Raw genomic sequence first — 22,671 nt, 5'->3', positions numbered from 1 at the left:
GAGCTCCCGTTCCCGCAAGTTATATCCCCACCTCTCCTACATATGACTATACAATCATATGTATGCTTACCACATCTGCGTTGCATCCAAGGGGTAAGTCTCAATCTAAGTATTCAATAGCCTAGCAATTTTTAACATTATCCATGAATCCAATACAAAGCTGACGGATTAGGGTTGGAGGATCTAACGCGTTTAATTAAATAAGTCGAGATATGCTTAATGTATATAATCTTATACACATGCCTCGACGTTACTTGATCCTCACAAACAACATTTAGAGCTGACAATTTTTTATATAACCCGCAAACTTAACACGAACCCAACTCAAAATTAGTGGGTTATAGTGGATGAGCTAATCTGACTCATTTAATTAAATATGTCAGATTCTGGTTAACCTATATATATGGGGAAAATACATTTTTTACTACTCTGAACTATTCACTCATTTGCACTTTAACCTCCAATGTTTAAAAAGTGACACTTGACTCCTTCAAACTTTCAAATTGTTGCAATTCGACCATTCTGATTTTTTTTTTTTTCTTAAAATGCCGCAATCCCAAGTTAAAAAATAAAAACAAAAAAATAAATCAAAGCCACGGACCGGACAACTCTTAATTTTTAATTTTCTTTTTATCAATCCATCATTTCATTTCCATGAAAATAATGTGATTCTAAAATTTCACGTGTTTCTGGCTCCGACAAAGGATACATGCAAATGCATCACAAGAGTTCCTAGTTTAGGGTCTGTACCTGAGTAACATCACCACTGAGTTCTGATGCAGACTCCACACCCTACTGGCTACTATACATATCTGAGGCATTGTCTCTTTTCCTGAGCTATCTAGCTAGAGTCTTATTGAATGAATTTTATGGAAATTGTCTCTTTTTATATTATCACTGTTACTATTATTTTGTCTCTTCTTTAATTACTTTATGGTTCTAGGGTCTCAGAAGCTTGGGACCCAGGTCTAGAATGTGGCTTGTTTTCTACCCATCAGATTCGTGCCATTGCCACCCAAATGCCACCATCCGTGATTCGATGGAGACTGGAGAGGATAAGTTCGGCAGAACGATCGAGTAAGACCAAAAGCAACGAAATCCATTGTAAGAGTAGCTATCAAATATCAATCAACCATTTTTTTTCGTGAGGAATTTGGCTCTTTCTGACATTTTTTTATAATTTTTTTTAGCATACTAGTATTTCTTTTACGAAATATAAGTAAAAAATAGGAAATGTATAATACTTCAGTGTCATATTAAAAAGACGAATAATCCATATAAAAAGAATTGAAACGGGTCTTCTTTATTTCAAATGAAATGGAAAGGAACCCGTGAGGCAAAAGGATGAGACAAAATTGTTCTAATTTTAAAAGATTAGGACAATTTTATCCTAATTTTTACACCTTTTTGCCTAAATGACTTATCTCAATTTCATTTGAAATTCCATATATATTAAAGTAGGTAGTTTATAAACATTCATGAGTTTTAAGTTTCATATTGCTTATTTATTAAGTGAAACTGATCGAGCTTTATAAGTGATTTTGGAAAACCTCTAAATTAATTAGTGTTCTTGGAGTGATAGTGCAAATGTAACTAGTGTTTTTCTTAGATCCACATAAGATAAGTTAAATGCTACTCGGCATTCTTTTTTTCTTTCTTTTTTTCGTTTTTTGTTTTTAAATGAAAAGAAAAAAAAGAAAAAGAAAGAAGGTATATGTGAATGTGCCACATACATCACAATACAAAACATGTTTTCACTTCTATGCTTTTTCAAACTTAAAAAAAATAAAATAAAATAAAATAAAAATAAAAATCCTACCCATGTTTTTGTACTTATTAATGTTGTCTTTATTTTTAATTACAATGTAAGATAGAGAAACGAGAAACCAATAATTAGATGTGTGGAAATAGTTCGATCTCTTTCCCAATGATTACATTTTTTTAAAAAAAAAACATGAGCTCTAAACACTTTCTTAATGAAGTACATAAAAAACAAATATCTTTTGTGATCTTTCCAAGCCTACCAGACTACCACCACTAATCATTCACAACAGCAGAAAAGAGAGGAGGGATCTTGTGAAAAAAGAAGAGAAAGCAATATCCCAGTTGGGAAAAAATTCCCCCCAACAGTTGCAAAGTTTCTTTTACACACACTCAAAAAAAAAAAAAAAGGGTTAGAGAAAAAGTGGGGAGATGGTGGCATGGGAGAAAGGTAGAGTTGAAGCATACTCGGACAATTATGATTATGGTTCAGGAATAGATTCAAACAGGTTGGAAGCACCATTACCTCTGCAACCCTTTTCATCTTTATCAACGTTTGTATAATGAATCAGGGCCATAAAATAGCCTCAAAGTTTGAAAAAGCAGCTTGGTTATGGCCCCCACAGATCTACGTGGGTTCCATAAAATAGCCCCTAATCTTTATAGAGTCGTGGGCTGCTATAGAGTAAGAAAAAGTTCTTGCACTAATGTGTTTTTTTAAGTGTAAGCAAAGATAATTTCACCACTTAATTAAAAAAAAAAAAAGTACATAATTGTGGTCTTTGTTGGTGGACTACTGCCTTCATCTTTTAACCTGAAATATGGATCATCATTGACTTGGAGGGCATTCAGATTGGTCTTCTTCGGTTGGACCACGGGTTACAACAATTAGACTAGCTAGGAAAAGATGTTAGGATGCCGTTTAGAGGAAATTGTATTAAATCCAAAAGGACTTCTTTCCTCCTTTATGCCGTCCGGTCCGGGCAATTAGATACAAGCACTGAAGATTTGTTTAGCATTGTGCATTGCAAAGTAATGAGGTTCACCGGACATCAAGGCGAAGCTTCTACGGTTCTGATTCAACCTTTTTTCAGTGCTACTTTATGTTAAATTACCATTTATTTCAACAACTTAAGCTAATAGGAAGAGGTAAATTTAATCACTTAACCATTACTTTAACACTCCTCCTTACGTGGGCTCAAACTCCATTTTAATAGCTAAGGTCCAATACGTAGAATATTTAATTTAAATAGAAGGTGATTTGATAGAGTCAATGTTTGATCCCATGACCTTTGACTCTGATACCATGTTAAATTACTATTTATCCTAACAACTTAAGCCGATAGGAAGAGATAAATTTAATCACTTAACCATTACTTTAATACTTTCCTTGTTGTGTAGGTTATTCTGTTTCTAGAACCTTGTCAGACAAAGTTTTCATTCAAATTGAGTTAGAGGAATTTCCTTCAACCTAGTCTATAAAAATGACATGTGTTTCTTTTTTTAATAACATGTGAGATGCACATGAGTTTTTAATAAAATTTATTGTCTCTGCAAAGTGTCATATGTGGTGGTCATGGTTCTCCCAATATTCGGATAATTTATTTGACCAATTTTCAATAGTTTTAGGTTTCATAACATTGATTTTTGTTTGTATTTCTCCTTTCTCCTTCTCTTTTGTTCAAATATGTATATTAATATACTCGGATAAAAACTCCATAACTGCTTTATCTCCCCAACACCCTTTATATATATTGGATAGAGAAAAGAAAAGGAAAAAAAAAAAAAAAACCCTGAGTTTAATTTCTTGTATCATTAATGTTCCTATTGTTCTTTAAATCTTTTGTTGGCAAACTGACTCCCACAAAATCATTTTCAATCTATCACTTTCTCCTTTCCTGTTTCTCAAATATTGATAGCCGTTGAACAAGAGGCTTCCATTCCACCCTTCTGAAACGACATACAAGGACCATTCTTTTGGAATCATGACAACTTAAGCATCTTGAATAAATCACATGAAACCATGCATGCATCTGTCTTTAATATTGTGTGAATAATTGTTAGGTGCTCGATTTCTCAAGGGCGCAATGGACATAGTGAAAGATAATGGATTATGGGTATTACATTTCGAGGCAACCTAGTCTTCCTAAACAAACGATAATCGTTTTGGACAATAAACTTCTCATTATTATTTTTACTAAGCGTTAAATTGAATGATTAAATTTACTCCATCTTCATTCATTGATTCACCCGTTTCAATTAAATATTTCACGTGCCCCGACAAATAAAAGAGACGTTAAAAAAAGAAAAGGACAAAAGGCCTCCGCAAATTTACATTAATATGTCTCTTTTTTCTACTTACAATCTCTAAGTCAAATGTGTTAGTTGGCTGTCAAAGTTTCGATTGGTGATTGATTAGCCCTATTAGTGTTCTTTCTACCTTCTTTACACATGATCTGTTTTTGTTTTTGTAATATTTATTATTGTTGAAATAATGATTGGCGTTGCTTTTTTATTCACAGGTAATGTTCATATTGATATGAGGTAGGCTAGGTAGCATCTTGCGAAATTTATCATGTATGAATTTTAACTTCAGCAGGGAGCCCATCGAAGCTTCTTCAAGATATATAATCGTGGTGCTAGTTTATTTAGAAATTAAGTGATTGTGACAACAATGATATTGTTGAGGGATAATATTAAAGTTCATTATTGGAGAATAGTGCGGCAAAAAAAATTTGAACATATCTTGTTTGAAAAGTCCATGTGATACAAGTTGAGACCAAGTGAAAAAATCTACAATTTGGTGCAAGCTATAAACTTATAATTGAGGGAAGAGATGAGAACACGGAAGAGAAACACAAAATTAAGGTGGTTCGGTCTATGACTTACGTCTACATGTCAAAGTTTTTTCTTGATTACATATATAGTTAATATTAAAACATTAATTCTCCTTAATAAGTGAGACCTACTATGTGTGATGTTTAACTAAAATGAGGAATAAATTGTAGAGCCAATGATGGAACTCAAAATCTTTTCTCTAATATCATATTAAACCACAAGTTATTTCAAAAATTTAAAGTAATCAATGATGAATTTAATTATTTAATTAATATTTTAGCAAATAAGACTTTCAGTTAAAACTTTTCATCCTCTTTTTCTTTAAAAAAAATCCTTGTATTTTCTAATTAGGTAAGAAGTTGTTGGTAAAACTTTGAAATCGAGTCAGCCTATTTTTTTTTTTTTTTTTCTCACGTAGCTTTGATCAGATGAGTTACATAATTGATTCTTGTTTTATATATGGAGTTGTGGGGTTTATAACTGGACATTTTTAGATTTTTTTCCCTTCTTCTAATTTTTTTATTATATATGTACACATCAACAGACAACAAGCATCTATGTAGGCATCTAGTTGGATTGGGACATGGGATTCACAAGAATTAGCGGTCTAAATTCTTAGTAATTTGGATAGTTATTGTTGGAGAATTCATATAAGACTAATCTATTCAAATAAATTTTGGATTATCCGACTACTGACCCGAGCAGGTGAATTGTTGTGGATCCCATTGGATTGAGTTCAATATAATATGATTAATGCTATGTTCATCCCACTCTCATGACTTATTTCATTGTTATGATATGATAGGATCATAGGGTTGTAGTGTGAGTGTCATTATATATGATGAAATAATGGTGGGTTAATGGCCTGATATATAGCAATATTGCTCTAACATATTCTATACAATTAAACCACAGTAAATTTGATTTAAACTCGTGAATATGCATGCAATCTTCGTTAACTTCTTGGTACATGCACGTTAAAAAAAAAAAAAAAAAAAACACAACCAACAATAATAATAATAATAGTAATATTGTACCCTATGCTAGCTTCTGCTGAACAAAAGTGACAAGCTACAAGCGAGCAACATCATCAACGCTCGCACTCACTCCCAGGCAGAGGTTGTCCATGTTATAGAGAGGGAAGCCCAAATCGCCGGCATATATGCATGTAAGTAGAGTAACAACTAACAGGTTGGTCTGGTTACGCCGTTTTGCGCACTTGAGAGTCCTGTTTTCACGCGGGTGACATGCCCATCATGCTCAACAGTCCCACCTAATTTCTCCTGTTAAAATTCCTCAGGCTAAAACACCAGTACTGGTGATTACTTCTGCACAGGGGACTCATTTATGTGGAAAAGAATTTGACTTTACTCATTTTGTGATGGTGAATTCTGGATCGCTCGATCTAATTTCATTCATGAAAAACATTCGGTATGATTGCCAATTGTATTTTGTGGTACTGGTGGTGGTGGACCCTTTTGTGGGCCATACGATGTCTGAATACTTAATACTATCTTTATGTTGGAGCAACAACTTGTGTGGACCGTTCGATTGCTCTTATCTGTACCTTAAACACAAAATCCAAATGTGGACCCGCTTTATCAATTACCAGATGCAAAACCAGAATAATGGAGGATCTTAAATCTTCATTTAAATTAAATTGGAGATACTCCGTTTTATGATACAGATTTTCTTTTATTATATTTATCTCTATATATATTATTATCATTGGCCAATAATAAAATTAGGTAGAGTCTCATCACACTTCAAGAAGAGAAATCTCAACTCAATAATTTTGTATCACTTAGAATAATTATCATTCATTCATTCATAATGAGCTTTAATACATTACGTTATATAATTTAGGAAATATCAAGGAAGTCTATTCCGTGTTTTTTTTTTAGGAGTTTTTCCTATATTTAGGATATGACAGAAATTTTCTCTAACCTATTCTAATAAGTGCAGTGTCATCTCACATGTGTTTTTTTTTTTTAATATTCTTAATAGTTATTTATTATTATTCTACTATTCTAAGAACCTAAACATTTGTTTTTAAGAAACTCCTACATGTTAAATAACACTTGTCACTTATTAGAATATGTTGAAGGAAATTTGTATCCTTTAGGAAAATAAATAGAATTTAAGAAAGGTGCTACTAGTACTCTAATATGAGATCCTCTCATATTTTCTAAAATATGAGATTCTTATATTTTAAAATCTGAGTCCTCTATTATATCTAACATTCTAAACAAATGCAGAGTTTTGTATGTTACTGAGCCAAGTGAGTTTGGCATGTTGAAAACTAAAATTGCTTGCCTCGATAACACATCAAACTCTGCATTTATTTACACCGTTAGATGTAATAGATGACTCAAATTTTAAAATTTGAGAATCTCATAATTTAAAAAAGTTGAAGAGATTCAAATCCAACGGTGTACATAATATCTCATTATATAAACTTTTTAAAAGACATGTCAATATTAACTACATCAGGTAGACATTGTATACAATAATTTTTTTTTTTTTTTAACATGTCTGCACAAGAGAGGATGAGGATTCGAACTACTAACCTCCGCTTCATTAGGCGTGGTCCCAGCCGATTGAGCTACCTCTTGGTACACTAATTTAAATCCTCATATAAAATGAATTCTCTACCAATTCATTTAAAACGGAGAGAGAATCTTATTCCCGTTGACACCACACAGTACCACACCATAAAGAGTTTTGGTTCTAAATGAATGCATGAGAGTTAATGGGTTTGATATCAAAATTAAATGGTGGTAGATGGACAGTTTTATACTTGTTAGGTGGCATATTAACGTAGCCAAAATCAAAGATGCAAAGTCATTCAGAGTTAAGTTTCATAGGTACATCCGGACACTTAATAATAATTATTGTAAAGCATCTTTAATTATTTCCGACCATACAATTAATTAACGCTTACATTGAAGGTTACGTTGTTGTGCATGCATGATAATGTTTGGGTTTGCGTCTGACTTCGTCAAACGGCATTAACTTTTTCGAATTAATTACCTTAATTAATTTCTACTGCAACAATGATGCAGTAAAGACATGGTGGTGGATCGTGTTCATCAATGGCAATCAGAAATGATTCTACATGGACTTGAAACCCCTTAAAAATATTTGTTGGGATTCATAAAACTGGCTTTTAAGGTGCACAGATTAGTGGAGGAGTTGGTGGTCGTCCATCAATACACAAAAACAAATGATCAACGTACGTACACTCACTGCATATTCAAACAAAATCTCCATAAGTCCGAACGGAATCCGTGGTAGGTTCCACTGGAATTCATACTTTTAAAAGCGTGATACATTTTAATCGTAGACCCTTGACTCTTAAATTAACTTTCTAAGTGCACATGTGAGTCATTTTCTGTCCAATTTTTTTTTTTTTTTTTTTTTTTCATTTTTATAGATATTTAACAAAGGACAAAGTTTTCCTCCAAACTAGGTTGGAGGAAATTCCTCCAACCTAGTCTCTAAAATTGACATATGTCCTTAAACATGTGCTTCTCACATGTTTTTTTTAATACCCTAATTTTCACAAACTATAGTTAACTCCACCGTTAGTTTCTCTCTCTCTCTCACGTTCTCTCTCTCTCTCTCTCCTTCCCCTCCCACACGAGACCAAGCTGTCTTTCCAACCCAAAAAATCTCTCCGTCTTTACGGAAGAGTGTTTTTTTAAAAAAAGAAAAGATTTTTAAGAGGGTTGATTGGGTTTTCTTAAAAATTTAACAAAAAATAACAATTGTACTTTCTCTTTTTTTAGTCGGAAAAGATAACAAAAAATGCTCAGATTGAAGGGATCATCAAAGATTGAAACTTTTCTGGAAATTTCATAAATTTTTTTTACCATGCTCAGATTGAAGAATAATCTTTATTTGTTAAATAGATGGTTTTGAAAATTTAAGAAAAACCCAATCGCCCCTCTTAAAAATCTTTTCTTTTTTTTAAAAAAAAACCTCTTGGCAAAGTTTCAATGAAGAGATTTTTTTGGTTGGAAAGACAGCTTGGTCTCGTGTGGGAGGGGAAGGAGAGAGAGAGAGAGAACGTGAGAGAGAGAAACTGACGGTGGAGTTAACTATAGTTTGTAGAAATTAGGGTATTAAAAAAAACATGTGAGAAGCACATGTTTGAGGACACATGTCAAGTTTAGAGACAAGGTTGGAGGAATTTCCTCCAAACTAGTTTGGAGGAAAACTTTGTCCTTTAACAAAAGCTTTCGGGAGTTGCATCTAATGGGTCTCATCTATTCCACTCATTCTAATCAAATTACTTTACCCAAAAAAAAAAAAAAAAAACTCTAAATATTCCTAGCTCTTGAAATGCATGAACTTAATTTTCATTCCATCCTTATTATGGAAGGGAACAACTTGTTTCTTACCAGGTATAATGACAGTGTTTGTCAATGGCATGGGTTGATACTATACTAAGGCTGGTACTGTAGTACTTTTTTTTAAGAATATGTGTTTGATTGGTTTTAGTGAAAAGGTTTTGTGGAGAAAAGTAAAAAAATATATTTTATATGAAAAAATGTAAAAAATTTGTTTTATAGTGAATTTTTTATTTGAATAATAATAATAATAAATGATTAATGTGGTATAAAAAGTAAGAATGTTGGGATTAATTTTGAGGGGAAATGATTTTTTTTTTGGGATTGAGGAAGGGCCTGATACAGTACCAGCCCAGGCCATTGGCAAACACTGCCAATAAGATTGACAATTTTTTATATAATCAGTAAATTAACGGTCCGAATCTGACACATGAATATAAATTACCACCCCTATGTACTCACAAGTGTTTTAATGTGCTTGTGCAAGTGACACAAACACAAACTTTAGGAGTTCGTTTGGTAACACTCTTTAGGTTAAAAAAATAAAAGTATTAACAAACAACTCAACACACAAAATACTCGCAAAACACTCAAAAATAATTTTCTCATCACAATCGAAAGGCAAAAATCATTGACTAAAAAGCATTATCAAACAAACTAAAATTATAGTAATTAATAATGAAAATACATTAGCTTGATCGAAAGAGGTACGATGTAACAAATTTACTAATTTGTTTTAAAAAAAACATTATACAAAGGACAAAGATTAGAGACTGAATTAATTTTGAATGCTTTTCTGAATGTTATCGAGTTGTAAGTATAAATTAAGGAGACATCAACTCTTTTTGGACTGATTTATACTTTGCATAAGTATATATTGTTTGTTCTAAATGCACCCGACCAGACTTTGCCACCGCATACTGGGTGTCCTGTATTCTCTTTAAATTTCTTTCACCTATCTCTATTTGAAAATTCAACTATAAATAATTGTATTCTAATTAAAGTGCACTCAGATTTAGTTGGTGCAACCCAATTGAACTCTCAACAACAATACGATCCACATTTATAACTGTTCATGTATAGGCGTTATTACGATTCTATGGCAGAGCAGGACACTTTCCCTCTCTTTATTGTAATTTAATCTTTTAATTTAAAATAACTTGTAATTTATTTTTTTATTTTTTAATTACTGACAGGAAATGTTCTCTAAAACCCAACCATTTTCGGGTTAAAATAGAATTAAATGTGGAAGTAAATGTAGAAACCCGAGAGGTTTAGTGATGAGAGTTCGTAATCATCGAGAAATTGTCGAGAAAAGGAAAATGTTGGGCCAACGCGACAGCTTTTACTGCTCTTATTTGACTTTCTCGGGCAAGCATGCACAAGATCTTTTGCCATTTTCTTTGTAAATCCAAATCTGTATTTGCAGTAGTCTTATTATACGCCCTCTGCAAAAATGTACACATCTCTCTCTCTCTCTCTCTCTCTCTGTCTCTCTCTCTCTGCAACTTCCTGTGGCCTTCGCACTTCCCTCTCACCTGCAGAAATATAATTTTTATAGAACTTTGTGCAAATTACTTTGCCGCCTAAATCAATTAATTAATTTCCTCTTAAATCAATTGGCCTAATTCAAATCCTTATCAATATTAATAGACCAAGTTCTTTAAATTATTTTTTTTACTTTCCAAGGCCGGTCGGGCGTGATTGGGGTGATTTCGGCTACCTTTTTGGCCCTTGAGAGAGTGGTTTGGCCACCCCATACCGGCCTTAGGGTGGTTCAGCCATCTCTAAGATCAAACTCTCATCTTCATAAAAAAATTTAAAATTAGAGGTGGTGATTCAGTTTTTTCTAAAATTTGAGATATTAATTTTATCATATTTTAAAATTCAGCGAAAAAAATTAAAAAATTTCCAAACCCAAATACCAAAAAAAAAAAAAAAAAAGTTATTAACACTAATTTTTAAAAAAGAAAGTTATTTTTACAAAAACACACTTTTCAAACGAACGGTTAGATTCACCCTGCAAATTCTACAACGACCAAAAAAAAAAAAAAAAAAAAAAACCTTGTAAATCTAAATGTAAAAGGTTGCCTCCTCCGTCTTGTAATGTCGTGTAAACAGTTCCAAAGTACTGAGGTTCCCAAAAGTTTGGACAAAGTTACGATTCAGCTGGTTTACACTTACATGTCTGGGCAGCGATTCTCGGGCGTCGATTTTATCCGATGGTGGATACGAGGCGTCGAGGCCTATCTCTAGTCCCATCCCATCGTGGGACGCGAGACAAGACCAAAGCCTAGACGCATCCAACGCTTTACTCTCGAGTCCCACTGTGTTAAATGCACGGTTGATTTTCAGAGTTGCTTTTTGGTACAATTTCGATAATATGTTTTTTTTTTTTTAATTTGTTTTGTCTCCATTATATTTTAAATTCAGAATATATTACTTTCGAGTATAAAATAATAATTAAATAAATTCTTTACATAATATAACGATTAGGTGGGTTTTTCAATAGAGAAATACGTCAAATCTTTAAAAAAAAAAAATAGAAATATAATTAAAATAATTAATTAAAATAATAATATATATACCAATAAATAAGTTACGCGTAATTTTAATACTTGTTTTTTATAAAAAAAAAAAAAGATAATTGTAAAATTAATTCATGTAATTAACCTAAATTACAAATCACTCTTTGTGATATAATAAATAATTTATAGGTCAATATAGTTAGCCTAAATTACAAATCATTTTATATGGTATAAAAAATAATTTATAAGTCCTCAATGTTAGCTAAAATAAAAGTTGACTTCCTAAAATTAATTTTCGTTAAGTAACTTAACAGAATCCATTACTTTATCATATCATACTATTACAGTAAATTAACATAATTTCTTTTATCCCAAACATTTTACTCTGTGTGTAATTCTTCATCATTTTCATCTTCCTGGCTGCGATTTATGAGCATTTTACAAGAATTTAACGATCGTATTTTGTGAAGTGGCTGAAAAAAATGAAGATAATGAAGGATTACGCACGTAGTAAAATTTTGGAGATAGAAGATATTAGGTTAATTTCGTGTAACAGTATAATGTGAAGTAAGGGCTGACATGCTAGTATCATCAAATAATGTAAAAAATCCTAATTGTCATTTTTAAAAGTTATAAATTAATAATAACACGTGTCGTGTTTTTAGTTTGTATGAGGTGACAAAGTGACAGATTTTGTTAATTTACTTAACGAAAATTAATTTTAAATAGTAAACTGTTAGTTTGGCATACCTTGATGACCTATCAATTATTATTTATATCACATTGAATGATTTATAATTTAGGCCGACCATAAAAATTTCCTAAAAGAAAAAAGTTGAGACCCATGGTATTTACATCTTCAATAACATTTATAACATTTTTGTTCCTCATTCAATTAATTGTTTGCATGATGCTTAGGTGTATGGTTCAAGCTTGGTGGCTGCTGCATCATGTTTCAGCTTGCACGAAAACAACCTTATCGGAAACGACACTGTTTTCAGCTTTGACTCAATCACTCCAGTTGTTGACCATTCCGCATTTTCTCGCAAGGGTCCGCTAATAATAATAACCGTCAGACAACACAAATACGTCTTGGCACGCTAAAGGCTCACGCGTGACCGCTGTGGCCAGCGCAGACGGCTAGCCACGCTTTTCACCCTCTGCTGTTTTCCCATAAACGTGATTATGTAATGTAGTATATACAGAGCCATGATACAAACTCAACTTTCTTGTCCAATATAAGTTTAATTTTTATCTTATTTTTTATTTAAACAAAATAAAATAAAAAATGGGAACAATGTCCAAAGCAACTTTATTTATTTTTTTATCTTTCTTTTATTTGGCATTTTTTTTAAAATAAAAAATTTTATTTTTCTTCATAATAATGTCATTTTTTTTAAAGAAAATGTCATTATTATGAAGAAAAATATCATTTTTTCATTTTTTTTAAATACCAAATAAAAGAAAGACAAAAAATAGATAGGGTTGCTTAGACATTTTTTTCTATTTTTTATTTTATTTTTTTAAAATATAAAAATAAAGTAAAAGTTAAACTTATGTTAGGCAAAAAAATTGAGCCTTTAGCATTTTTCATATATATATATATATATATATATAAATGTTATGTATTTTTTTAGTGTTTTATAGGTGTCCTTCCAACTGAGATATAACTTTTAAAATCACCAATAGATTAAAAGTCAATAATGATAATCTCAAATTTAACGATAATTTTAAAAAATACATCACAGTTGAAATAACAACAGAAGAACACCTAGCAAAGTTAAACTTATGTTGGGCAAAAAAAAATGTTATCAATTTTCACATCTATATATATGTATGAAAATGTTAGGTATTCTTTTAATGTTCTTCATGTGTCTCTTCAATTAAGATATAATTTTTAAAATTATCAATAAATTAAAATTTAATAATAATAATCCCAAACTCGGTTACACGAAGTAATAAATTTCTCCGGAGGAATCCAAACCACAGGATCCACTCTTCCTCGTGGTCCGAGCTCCATTATGACCACCATGATGCGGCCGACTTGTTGGACCTCTTGACCTCCCGTCTTAATTTCAGGTGAAATTAAGGGATTTTATTATTTAAATTTAATTTAATAGTATATATATTGCAGTATTTTTTTATAATTATTATTTTTTTCTTCCATTCATAAAAATAGAGCATATTAAAATTTAACTTAAATCATTAAATAATTGTTTGCTATTTTACTTGACAATGAGCTCTTAACAATCAAAATGTTACAAATCCCAAGAAATTAGGCTTTTCAAGTCTATGATTTGAATATTTGGTTTTTTATATATTTTATCATTTTATGAGAATTATGTGGATTTTTTAATAATTTTTTTCTCACTCATTCTTTGTTTGTTAGTATTTTTTAGAAGATGCTTTCTGTTTTTTATTTAAAAATGTTTAGATGTGATTTAATAATATTTTTTATTTTGAAAAAAAAAAAGAGATAAAAGAAAAAGTATTATCAAACAATTTCATAATCAACTTAGAAAATTATTTACAATATATTTTTACAAAGTGATATCTTTTGCTAAAAGAAAATCAAAATTCCACGCATTATAATTAGAAATGTTGCGGTTCTTCTTGGTGTTTTCATGGTCCTATATAAATATTATTTATTTATTTTTTATTTTTTGAGGGATTAATAGAATAAGTTTTTTTTGTTTTTGTTTTTCATTTTAAAAACAATATTCATGTAAGAATAAAAAAATACTATAATAATATAAAGAGCAACGGTAACATTTCTCTATTATAAAAGACCCTATGCTTTACTAACCTACTAATATCAGCTTGTTATAAGTAACTTTAATGAAGAAGAGATAAATATGGAAGGTTTTGATGAGACTATGTTGTATATGCCTGTGATTATTAGTTGGTCATTAAGAATATTTTAATTGCATTTATGACCCAACAAAAAACAGAATTGTTAATCTTCAAAGGTTTTGGTTAGAGAATTTCTTCACAAAAATTATGTTTATAGAAATTGGGAATTTATAGTTTAAAAGACATTTAACTAATGGATGCTGCTACTTTTACATTATATAATTTATATTTATCTAGATGATTGAATTTGATTGTGCCTTTTTTTTCTTATATATATATATATATATATATATATATAATTGGGTTGATGCTCTAACTATAATATATTTAAATTTTTGTTGTGAATGGAATTTGTTATTTATATTGTTTTTAGGCTTATTTTCAAGTTGTCAATTAAGTAGTAAGAAATTATATTTGATAAAAAAAAAAAAAAAGGTTTTACAACAAAATAAACTATATCAAGTTTACTCAAGATTAGGGATGGCAAATCGTTTCGTGCCTCAAGTTCGGGTCTTTTAAATATATGATTATAAGATTATATAAATCAATTATAAGTTTATAATTCAATTTCTTTAATTAAATGAATACACTTCAATAATATCATACTAATTTTATGTTGGGTAATACGTCGGGTTCGTGATTCGTGTTAATAATTGTCCATTATAAATGTCGTGTATTGGATTTGAATGTAAATTTGGGTCAATTCATTGGTATAAGATTATATGAATAAATTATAACAATTCCATATAATTAAAAGGATCATATTTTTTTAGAAGAAAAAAGAAAAGGAAAAAGAAGAAAAAGACAGATCATGAATAGATAGTGAACCGCCCTCATCCTAACACACTCTTTTTAACACTCACGCCTACTGCCCTGTTTCTCTAATAATCTCCCTGCTGTGTCTCTCCATGTTTCTCCTACACTCCAACACCATACTCGAATACTCTCATTCTCGTGTCTCTCTGTCTCTTCCACATATATTCACTCCAAACCTCTTCGTAAAACCCACTTCCTCACCACACCCAACAACAACAACAACAACGATGCTCTTCCTCTTCCTCCTCTTCCTCCTCTCTGTTCCGCCCGCCACCCTCTCTCTCAACCAGGAGGGCCTCTACCTCCAAAGCCTCAAGCACTCCCTCGACGACCCTAACGCCGTGCTCTCCGCCTGGAATGAGCGCGATGACACGCCCTGCAAATGGCCTGGCGTCACCTGCGACGCTGGCTCCAACTCCGTCTCTTCCCTCGACCTCTCCAACACCAACCTTGCCGGCCCTTTCCCTTCCCTCCTCTGCCGCCTCCCCAACCTCACTTCCATTTCCTTTTTCAACAACTCCATTAACTCCACCATCCCTTCGGACCTCTCCACGTGTAGCAATCTCCAGCACCTCGACCTCGCCCAGAACCTCCTCACCGGTGCGCTCCCCCGCACCCTAGCCGACCTCCCCAATCTCGTCTACCTAGACTTGACGGGCAACAATTTCTCCGGAGCTATCCCTGATACATTTGGCCGGTTTCAGAAACTTGAGGTTCTCTCACTGGTTTACAATCTCTTGGACGGGACAATTCCGGCATTTCTAGGAAACATTTCCACCCTCAAGATGCTTAACCTGTCTTACAATCCGTTTTTTCCGGGTGGGATTCCGCCGGAGCTCGGAAACTTGACGAATCTCGAGGTGCTGTGGCTCACAGACTGTAACTTGGTGGGGGAGATTCCTGACTCGCTGGGTCGGCTTAAGAAGCTCAAGGATTTGGACCTGGCGGTGAACGAGTTGCACGGTTCGATTCCGAGGTCGCTCACCGGGTTGACCAGCGTCGTCCAGATTGAGCTCTACAACAACTCTTTGTCCGGCGGTTTTCCTCCGGGAATGTCCAATTTGACGGCATTGCGACTGATCGACGCGTCGATGAACGACCTGACCGGGCCGATTCCGGACGAGTTGTGTCGGTTGCCACTCGAAAGCCTCAACCTTTACGAGAACCGGTTCGAGGGAAGCTTGCCTGAGAGTATTGCCGACTCGCCGGGGTTATATGAGCTCAGACTGTTCCGGAACCAACTCAGCGGCGAGTTACCCAGAAATCTCGGCAGACACTCGCCTCTGAAATGGCTCGACATTTCGAACAACCAATTTTCCGGTGAGCTGCCAGCTAGTTTGTGTGAAAAGGGAGCGCTGGAAGAGCTTCTGGTTATATACAACCAGTTTTCGGGTCCAATCCCGGAGAGTCTTGGTGAGTGCCAGAGTATGAACCGGGTCAGAGTGGGTTACAACCGGTTTTCCGGCGAAGTTCCGGCTGGCTTCTGGGGCCTCCCACATGTGTATTTGCTTGAACTCATTGATAACTCGTTTTCGGGTCAAATCGCGAAGACAATTGCCGGAGCATCAAATCTGTCGCTTTTAATCGTGTCAAGGAACAATTTTTCGGGTCCGATACCGGAAGAGATCGGGTGGTTGGAAAATCTGGTTGGGTTTTTGGGCAACGATAACAATCTCAGTGGGTCATTACCAGAGAGTATAGTGAACCTCGAGCAGCTTGGGAATCTCGATCTTCACAATAATCAGCTTTCTGGCGAGCTTCCAAGCGGGATTAAATCTTGGAAGAAGCTCAACGAGCTGAATCTAGCGAATAACGAGTTTTCAGGGAAGATACCGGAGGTGATTGGGAGCTTGTCTGTTCTCAATTACCTTGACCTTTCCAATAATCGATTTTCCGGGAAAATCCCCACTGGGTTGCAAAATTTGAAGCTCAATCAGCTCAATTTGTCGTACAATCACCTATCGGGTGAGCTCCCACCGATGTTTGCCAAGCAAATGTACGAGAATAGCTTTCTGGGTAATCCTGGTTTGTGCGGGGATTTAGAGGGTTTGTGTGATGGGAAAGGTGAAGCTAAGAACAAGGGTTACATTTGGTTGCTCCGTACAATTTTTGTACTTGCCGCCCTAGTGTTTATTGTCGGAATGGTTTGGTTCTACATGAAGTACAGGAGCTTCAAGCAAGCGAAGAGAGCAATTGACAAGTCAAAATGGACTTTGATGTCGTTTCATAAACTGGGTTTTAGCGAACATGAGATCTTGGATTGCCTTGACGAAGATAATTTGATTGGCAGCGGATCTTCCGGGAAGGTTTACAAGGTTGTGCTAACCAATGGCGAGGTTGTTGCGGTGAAGAGGCTTTGGGGAGGAGTGAAGAAAGAGTGCGAGAGTGGCGATGTTGAGAAAGGTCAGGCTCGAGACAATGTGTTTGATGCAGAAGTTGATACTTTGGGAAAGATTAGGCACAAAAACATCGTCAAGCTATGGTGCTGCTGCACCACCAGGGACTGCAAGCTTTTGGTTTATGAGTACATGCCAAATGGTAGTCTGGGTGATTTGCTGCACAGCAGTAAATCTGGGTTGTTGGATTGGCCAACAAGGTATAAGATTGCTTTGGATGCAGCAGAGGGGCTTTCTTATCTGCATCACGATTGCGTCCCTGCAATTGTTCATAGAGATGTTAAATCCAACAATATTTTGTTGGATGGTGAGTTTGGAGCACGGGTGTCGGATTTCGGTCTTGCTAAGGTTATCGATTCAACCGGAAAGGGACCCAAGTCCATGTCGGTTATCGCCGGGTCCTGTGGGTATATTGCACCAGGTTAGACGAATTTTGATCAAATTTCTTTTGTTAGTTACATGTTTTTGGTATATTCATGTTCATGTTAGCTTTGATTTTAGATTAGAATGCTTTTTAGTTGTTATGTGCTGATTTACTTCTCTGCTTTCTGGAAACCATTATTTGATCATAAAGTCTGTTTAAAGCTGCCTATTTTGTTTTGGTCTGCTACTGCTTTCTATCTAAGGAGACTCTAATAGCTTTAGTTGGTATGAAGGCTGACATTTTGATGAATCCAAGATGAACTCAACACTAAATTTACCAGGTCGACAGGTTTAATTTGTTTAATTAAATGGATCGGATTTAGTCTTATACTCATACTTGACACGACTTGAACCCAACATGCCGACGCCTATTGTATGCAAATATTTCCCATTACTTCTGAATGTTAATTGTGATTTTAGTTGAAATGTTATAGTCGTAGCATCATGTTAGTTATCTCTTTGCAGAACAATTTCTTTAGCTCAAAGTGAAGTAATCCTTTTGCTTAAACTTATTGCAGAATATGCGTACACGCTTAGAGTGAACGAGAAGAGCGACATCTACAGTTTTGGAGTGGTTATTCTTGAGTTGGTCACCGGTAGACTGCCGGTTGACCCGGAGTTTGGGGAGAAGGATTTGGTGAAGTGGGTCTGCACCACCTTGGATCAGAAAGGTGTGGACCATGTGATTGACGCCAAGCTTGATTCATGTTACAAGGAAGAAATCTGCAAGCTCCTCAACATTGGCCTTCTCTGCACAAGTCCTCTCCCAATCAATCGCCCTGCCATGAGACGGGTGGTGAAATTGCTGCAAGAAGTCAGGCCGGAGACCCAGTCCAAGACGGCCAAGAAAGACGGCAAGTTGTCCCCTTACTACTACGAAGATGCCTCAGATCATGGAAGTGTAGCTTAAGAAAACCAGTGTTCAAGTTTTGTCTCCATTGCAGAAATATATCCTTGAAAGGGAAAGTATCTTTTCTTTTACTTGGTTCTCAAGCTAAATTACCATTATTATACAATTGGAGGTAAATTTCTAGAGATCGAGTAAAAGAGAAGGAGAAGAAGGTGGGTTGTTAAGAAGTGGAATTTTTCTTTTTCTTTTTTCTTTTTTCTTTTTTAAGTGTAAAGTGATTATCCATGATTGGTTTCTCCAACCAAGCTTCATGTTTGCACTGTTTCTTGATGGTGAGCTTCTTTTGGCATCACTCAGGTGATTTTGAAAATGTAAACCAGTGGGTTTAATTATGGGGGAGCACCAATAAGAGTAGATTTTACTTCTCCTATGAGAAGATTTCCATAAAGGGAATCTTATCAAAATTATGTGGTTAGAACTACTCATATGTGGACAGCTATAAATCAATGGAGAATATAGTTAGTAGGGTTGATATTCAATGGACCACCCTCTTTAATATGAACTAACTTCCCCATTGATGCAGCTCTGATCATTGTACTAATTGTGTCCACATAATTATGTCATTTCGGAAAATGACCAGGACATATCACTTGTAATTTAGAGCTGGTCCTAGCTACATTGAAGTTGTCATTTATTTCGGTCGGTCTATAGAAATTGACTTTTGAAAAAGTGGGCTGAAATATAATGAAGATTCAAGGCTATAAAGGTGTTATCCTTAATTAAATCTGTAAATTATAATTTGGGCCATGAAATTGTTAGTAAGAATCAAGTAGGGTATCGTTGAAGAAGGAGACTAGGGGAAGTGGGAAAGGCAATAGAAAAATAATTCTAATCCTTTGCTCTTCTTGGTTGTCGTTTTTGTTTTGTTTTAGAATGGGGCAGGAAACACGAATTCCAAATTCGACCAAACGATGCCAACTCACTCTAAAGACCCCTTGTTGATTGTTGTGAAAACGACAATAATCATTGAATAGTGTTGAATTTCCAGTATGAGTGCAACTTCCCATTTCTGTTGGTTTCGAAGACCACCAATTTTTACGGTATTTTTTGTTTGGCCTTTTTATATGGAATTTATTTATTTATTTATTATTATTTTCTAATAAAAAAAATACGAACAAACACTTTCTTGAGCCTTGAGGACTCGAAAGTCGAAACGATTTACAAGGTGAAAAATCACAAGTATGTGTACAAACGGTTGCGGTTAGTGGTTATTGGCTAAAATTCTCAATTGCAACTACCTAAGATGGTTATTAGATTTTAATAACCTCAACTGCTCCGCTTAGACGGTTAGCAGTAATGTTATAACTGTTTTTTTTTTATATGGGCTTTTTGAAGTGTTTTTTGGCCTTTTTGTCGCCTATTATTTGGGCTTATTTTGAATAGTTTTTTGTTAAAATGTTCTAAAAAAACAATGAATATAATGAAATCATATTTCTAACTCGTATTTAAAACGACACCATTTTGGTGTTTAACATCAAAACGACGTCGTTTTAATATTATATTTTTAATGTAAAATATAAAATATATAAGGGTAGGTTATTAACCATTTTTTCCCTAAAACCATTAACCGCTCCGTCTTAAGTGGTTAGCGATTTTTTTATAACTGCCGATCAAAGTAGTTAGTGGTTACTGAACAATTATAACTGCCCCATTTGTACACCCCTAACCGCAAGTATAGCCTAACTTAACACAATTAGGGCATTGACGAGACTTGAAACGATTAATATTAATGAGATCAACTAGTGTGCGAATCTCATTACAAAATTCAAAGAAATGTCGTTGTGGGTATCCAACAGGGCCGGCCCAAAGGTTAGGCGATGGGACTTAGGCCGTCGCCTAGGACCCCCCCATTTTTTAAGGCCCAAAAAAATTGTTAATAAGGCCCAAAAAAAAATTTTTGTGGAAATTTTTTTAATATGGCCAAAAAAAAAATTTCCATAAAAATTTAAGGCCTCTAATAATGGTAAATTTAAACCTACTTTCACATAAAAACAAGAACCTTCGGTCCTTCACTCATAACTATTATCTAGCCTGCAATTTTTTTGACTCTCTCGAAGATCAAGAACCTTCATGCTAATTCTCCAAAACCTTTGTCGCTTCTTCCTCTCCAAAAGAAGAAATCTTCAAGAACTCTCTAGTCTCTACCTCTCTAAATCAGGTTTTATTGTTCTATTTTTATAATTTATTTTATTATAGTCAGAATATTTTTTTTTATATAAATTGTGTTTGTTTAATTTGTTAATATTTTTAATCAAACATGTCTACTAGTAGAAATATGCATCTAGATATGAAAAACTTCAAAAAAAAAAAAAAAAGAAAAGAAAAGAAAAGAAAAGTAGAGAAACTGATTGAATCTCGAAGAGGAACTCTAAATAAATTTGTTATTAGCAATAAACAAAATATAGAGGATAATTTAGGTGAAAAACTCATAAATTGACAAGAAATTCATAAAAAAAGAATTAGAAGATAATGAAAATACTATTGATGTATCTAACTCTATTGTTACAAATATTTATGACCTAGGCCAATGAAAAAATATTGATGCAAAATTAAGGGATTTATTAGTAGAAATGGTCGAATAAGATACAATAATATAGATTTTCCTAAAGATGAGAACTCTAGGCATTTTTCTAGTACATATTATATACAAAATTATCAAATGGGGAGCAGCATAATAGAAAATGGCTAGTCTATTCAAAAGATTTAGATAGAGTATTTTGTTGCAAGTTGTTTAATTCAAAACCTAATAGAACGCAACTAGATAATGAAGGAACTAATAATTGGAAAAATCTTAGTGTTAAACTCAAAAGTCATGAAACAACCAATGAACATACTATTAACATGAATAATTTTGAAGAAAGAAGTTTTTTAAAATTAAAATTGATAAAATCCTACTTAAGATTAGCAATGTCACAAGAGAGATTAAATGGATTAGTCATATTATCAATTGAAAAAAAAAAAAAGATGTTAAAAAATCTTGAATATAAAAACTTAATCAGTAATTTTGCATTATAAAAAGCGAGAAGAATAATTTTTAAATAAAAATATAATAATAATATTAAAATAAATATATATTTTTTTACTTTTAAAAAAAAAAAAGGCCACATTTCAAAGTTCCGCCTAAATTTGAGCATTAATCTCAGCAGCTTCTTCGTCATTTTCCCTAAGTTTAGGGAACCAAACTACTTTTTGCCTCTATATTCAAATACACTCCACAATAGATTCCCTTTATAGTTCTCTATAACATTAAAATATTATTTGTTTTACTTTTGTTTTGTTTTTATATTCATTTATTTTGCATAGAAAAGTGTGAGAAGAGAGAGAATGTCATTTTATGATTAAAATAAACCATGTGGATTACTACAGTTGAACCCCATAACTGTAGAGCATTCCATGCAGCTTTCTCGTCATTTTTCATAAATTTAAGGATTCAAACTATTTTTTGCTTCCCTATGTCAAAATATACCCCAATAGCTTCCCTTAATCATTCTCTATATCATTAAAATATTTGTTTTTTTTTAATTATATTATATATATGAGATGAGAGATGAGAGAGAATTGTGAGATAAGAGAAGAGAGAGAATTTTTTTTTTTTTTTTTTATTTTAATAATCATAAGGATTGCAATAGTGGAACCCAAAACATTGGGTTCCACTGTAGCAATTCTAATTTTTAGGGTTCATTTAGGGAGTCTGCTGTGAGATTTTTTTTTGCAATTTTTTGGACATATTCCTTAAATTCAAGGAACAGACTCTCTTGTAGGGAGTTTGCTGGGAATGCTCTAATGTATAG

At 33.4% G+C, this 22,671-nt stretch overlaps 1 protein-coding gene across 1 annotated transcript; it reads left to right on the top strand.

Moving 5' to 3' along the window:
- Positions 1–15,189: 15,189 nt before the first annotated feature.
- On the top strand, positions 15,190–19,359 carry LOC132170211 (receptor-like protein kinase HSL1). Its single transcript, XM_059581100.1, has 2 exons — positions 15,190–17,968; positions 18,489–19,359. The coding sequence occupies exons 1-2, from the start codon at positions 15,244–15,246 to the stop codon at positions 18,878–18,880; spliced, it is 3,117 nt and encodes a 1,038-aa protein (XP_059437083.1). The 5' UTR covers positions 15,190–15,243; the 3' UTR covers positions 18,881–19,359.
- Positions 19,360–22,671: the final 3,312 nt, after the last annotated feature.

The sequence above is a fragment of the Corylus avellana genome, chromosome ca2 (genome assembly GCF_901000735.1).
Source record: "Corylus avellana chromosome ca2, CavTom2PMs-1.0".
NCBI lineage: Eukaryota > Viridiplantae > Streptophyta > Magnoliopsida > Fagales > Betulaceae > Corylus > Corylus avellana.
This window is presented reverse-complemented; position numbering and strand designations above follow the sequence as displayed.

Coding starts and splice junctions, on each gene's coding strand:
- LOC132170211 (XM_059581100.1), top strand. CDS start 15,244: ATGTTTCTCCTACACTCCAACACCATACTCGAATACTCTCATTCTCGT. Junction 17,969..18,488: donor CTGTGGGTATATTGCACCAG/GTTAGACGAATT, acceptor AACTTATTGCAG/AATATGCGTACACGCTTAGA.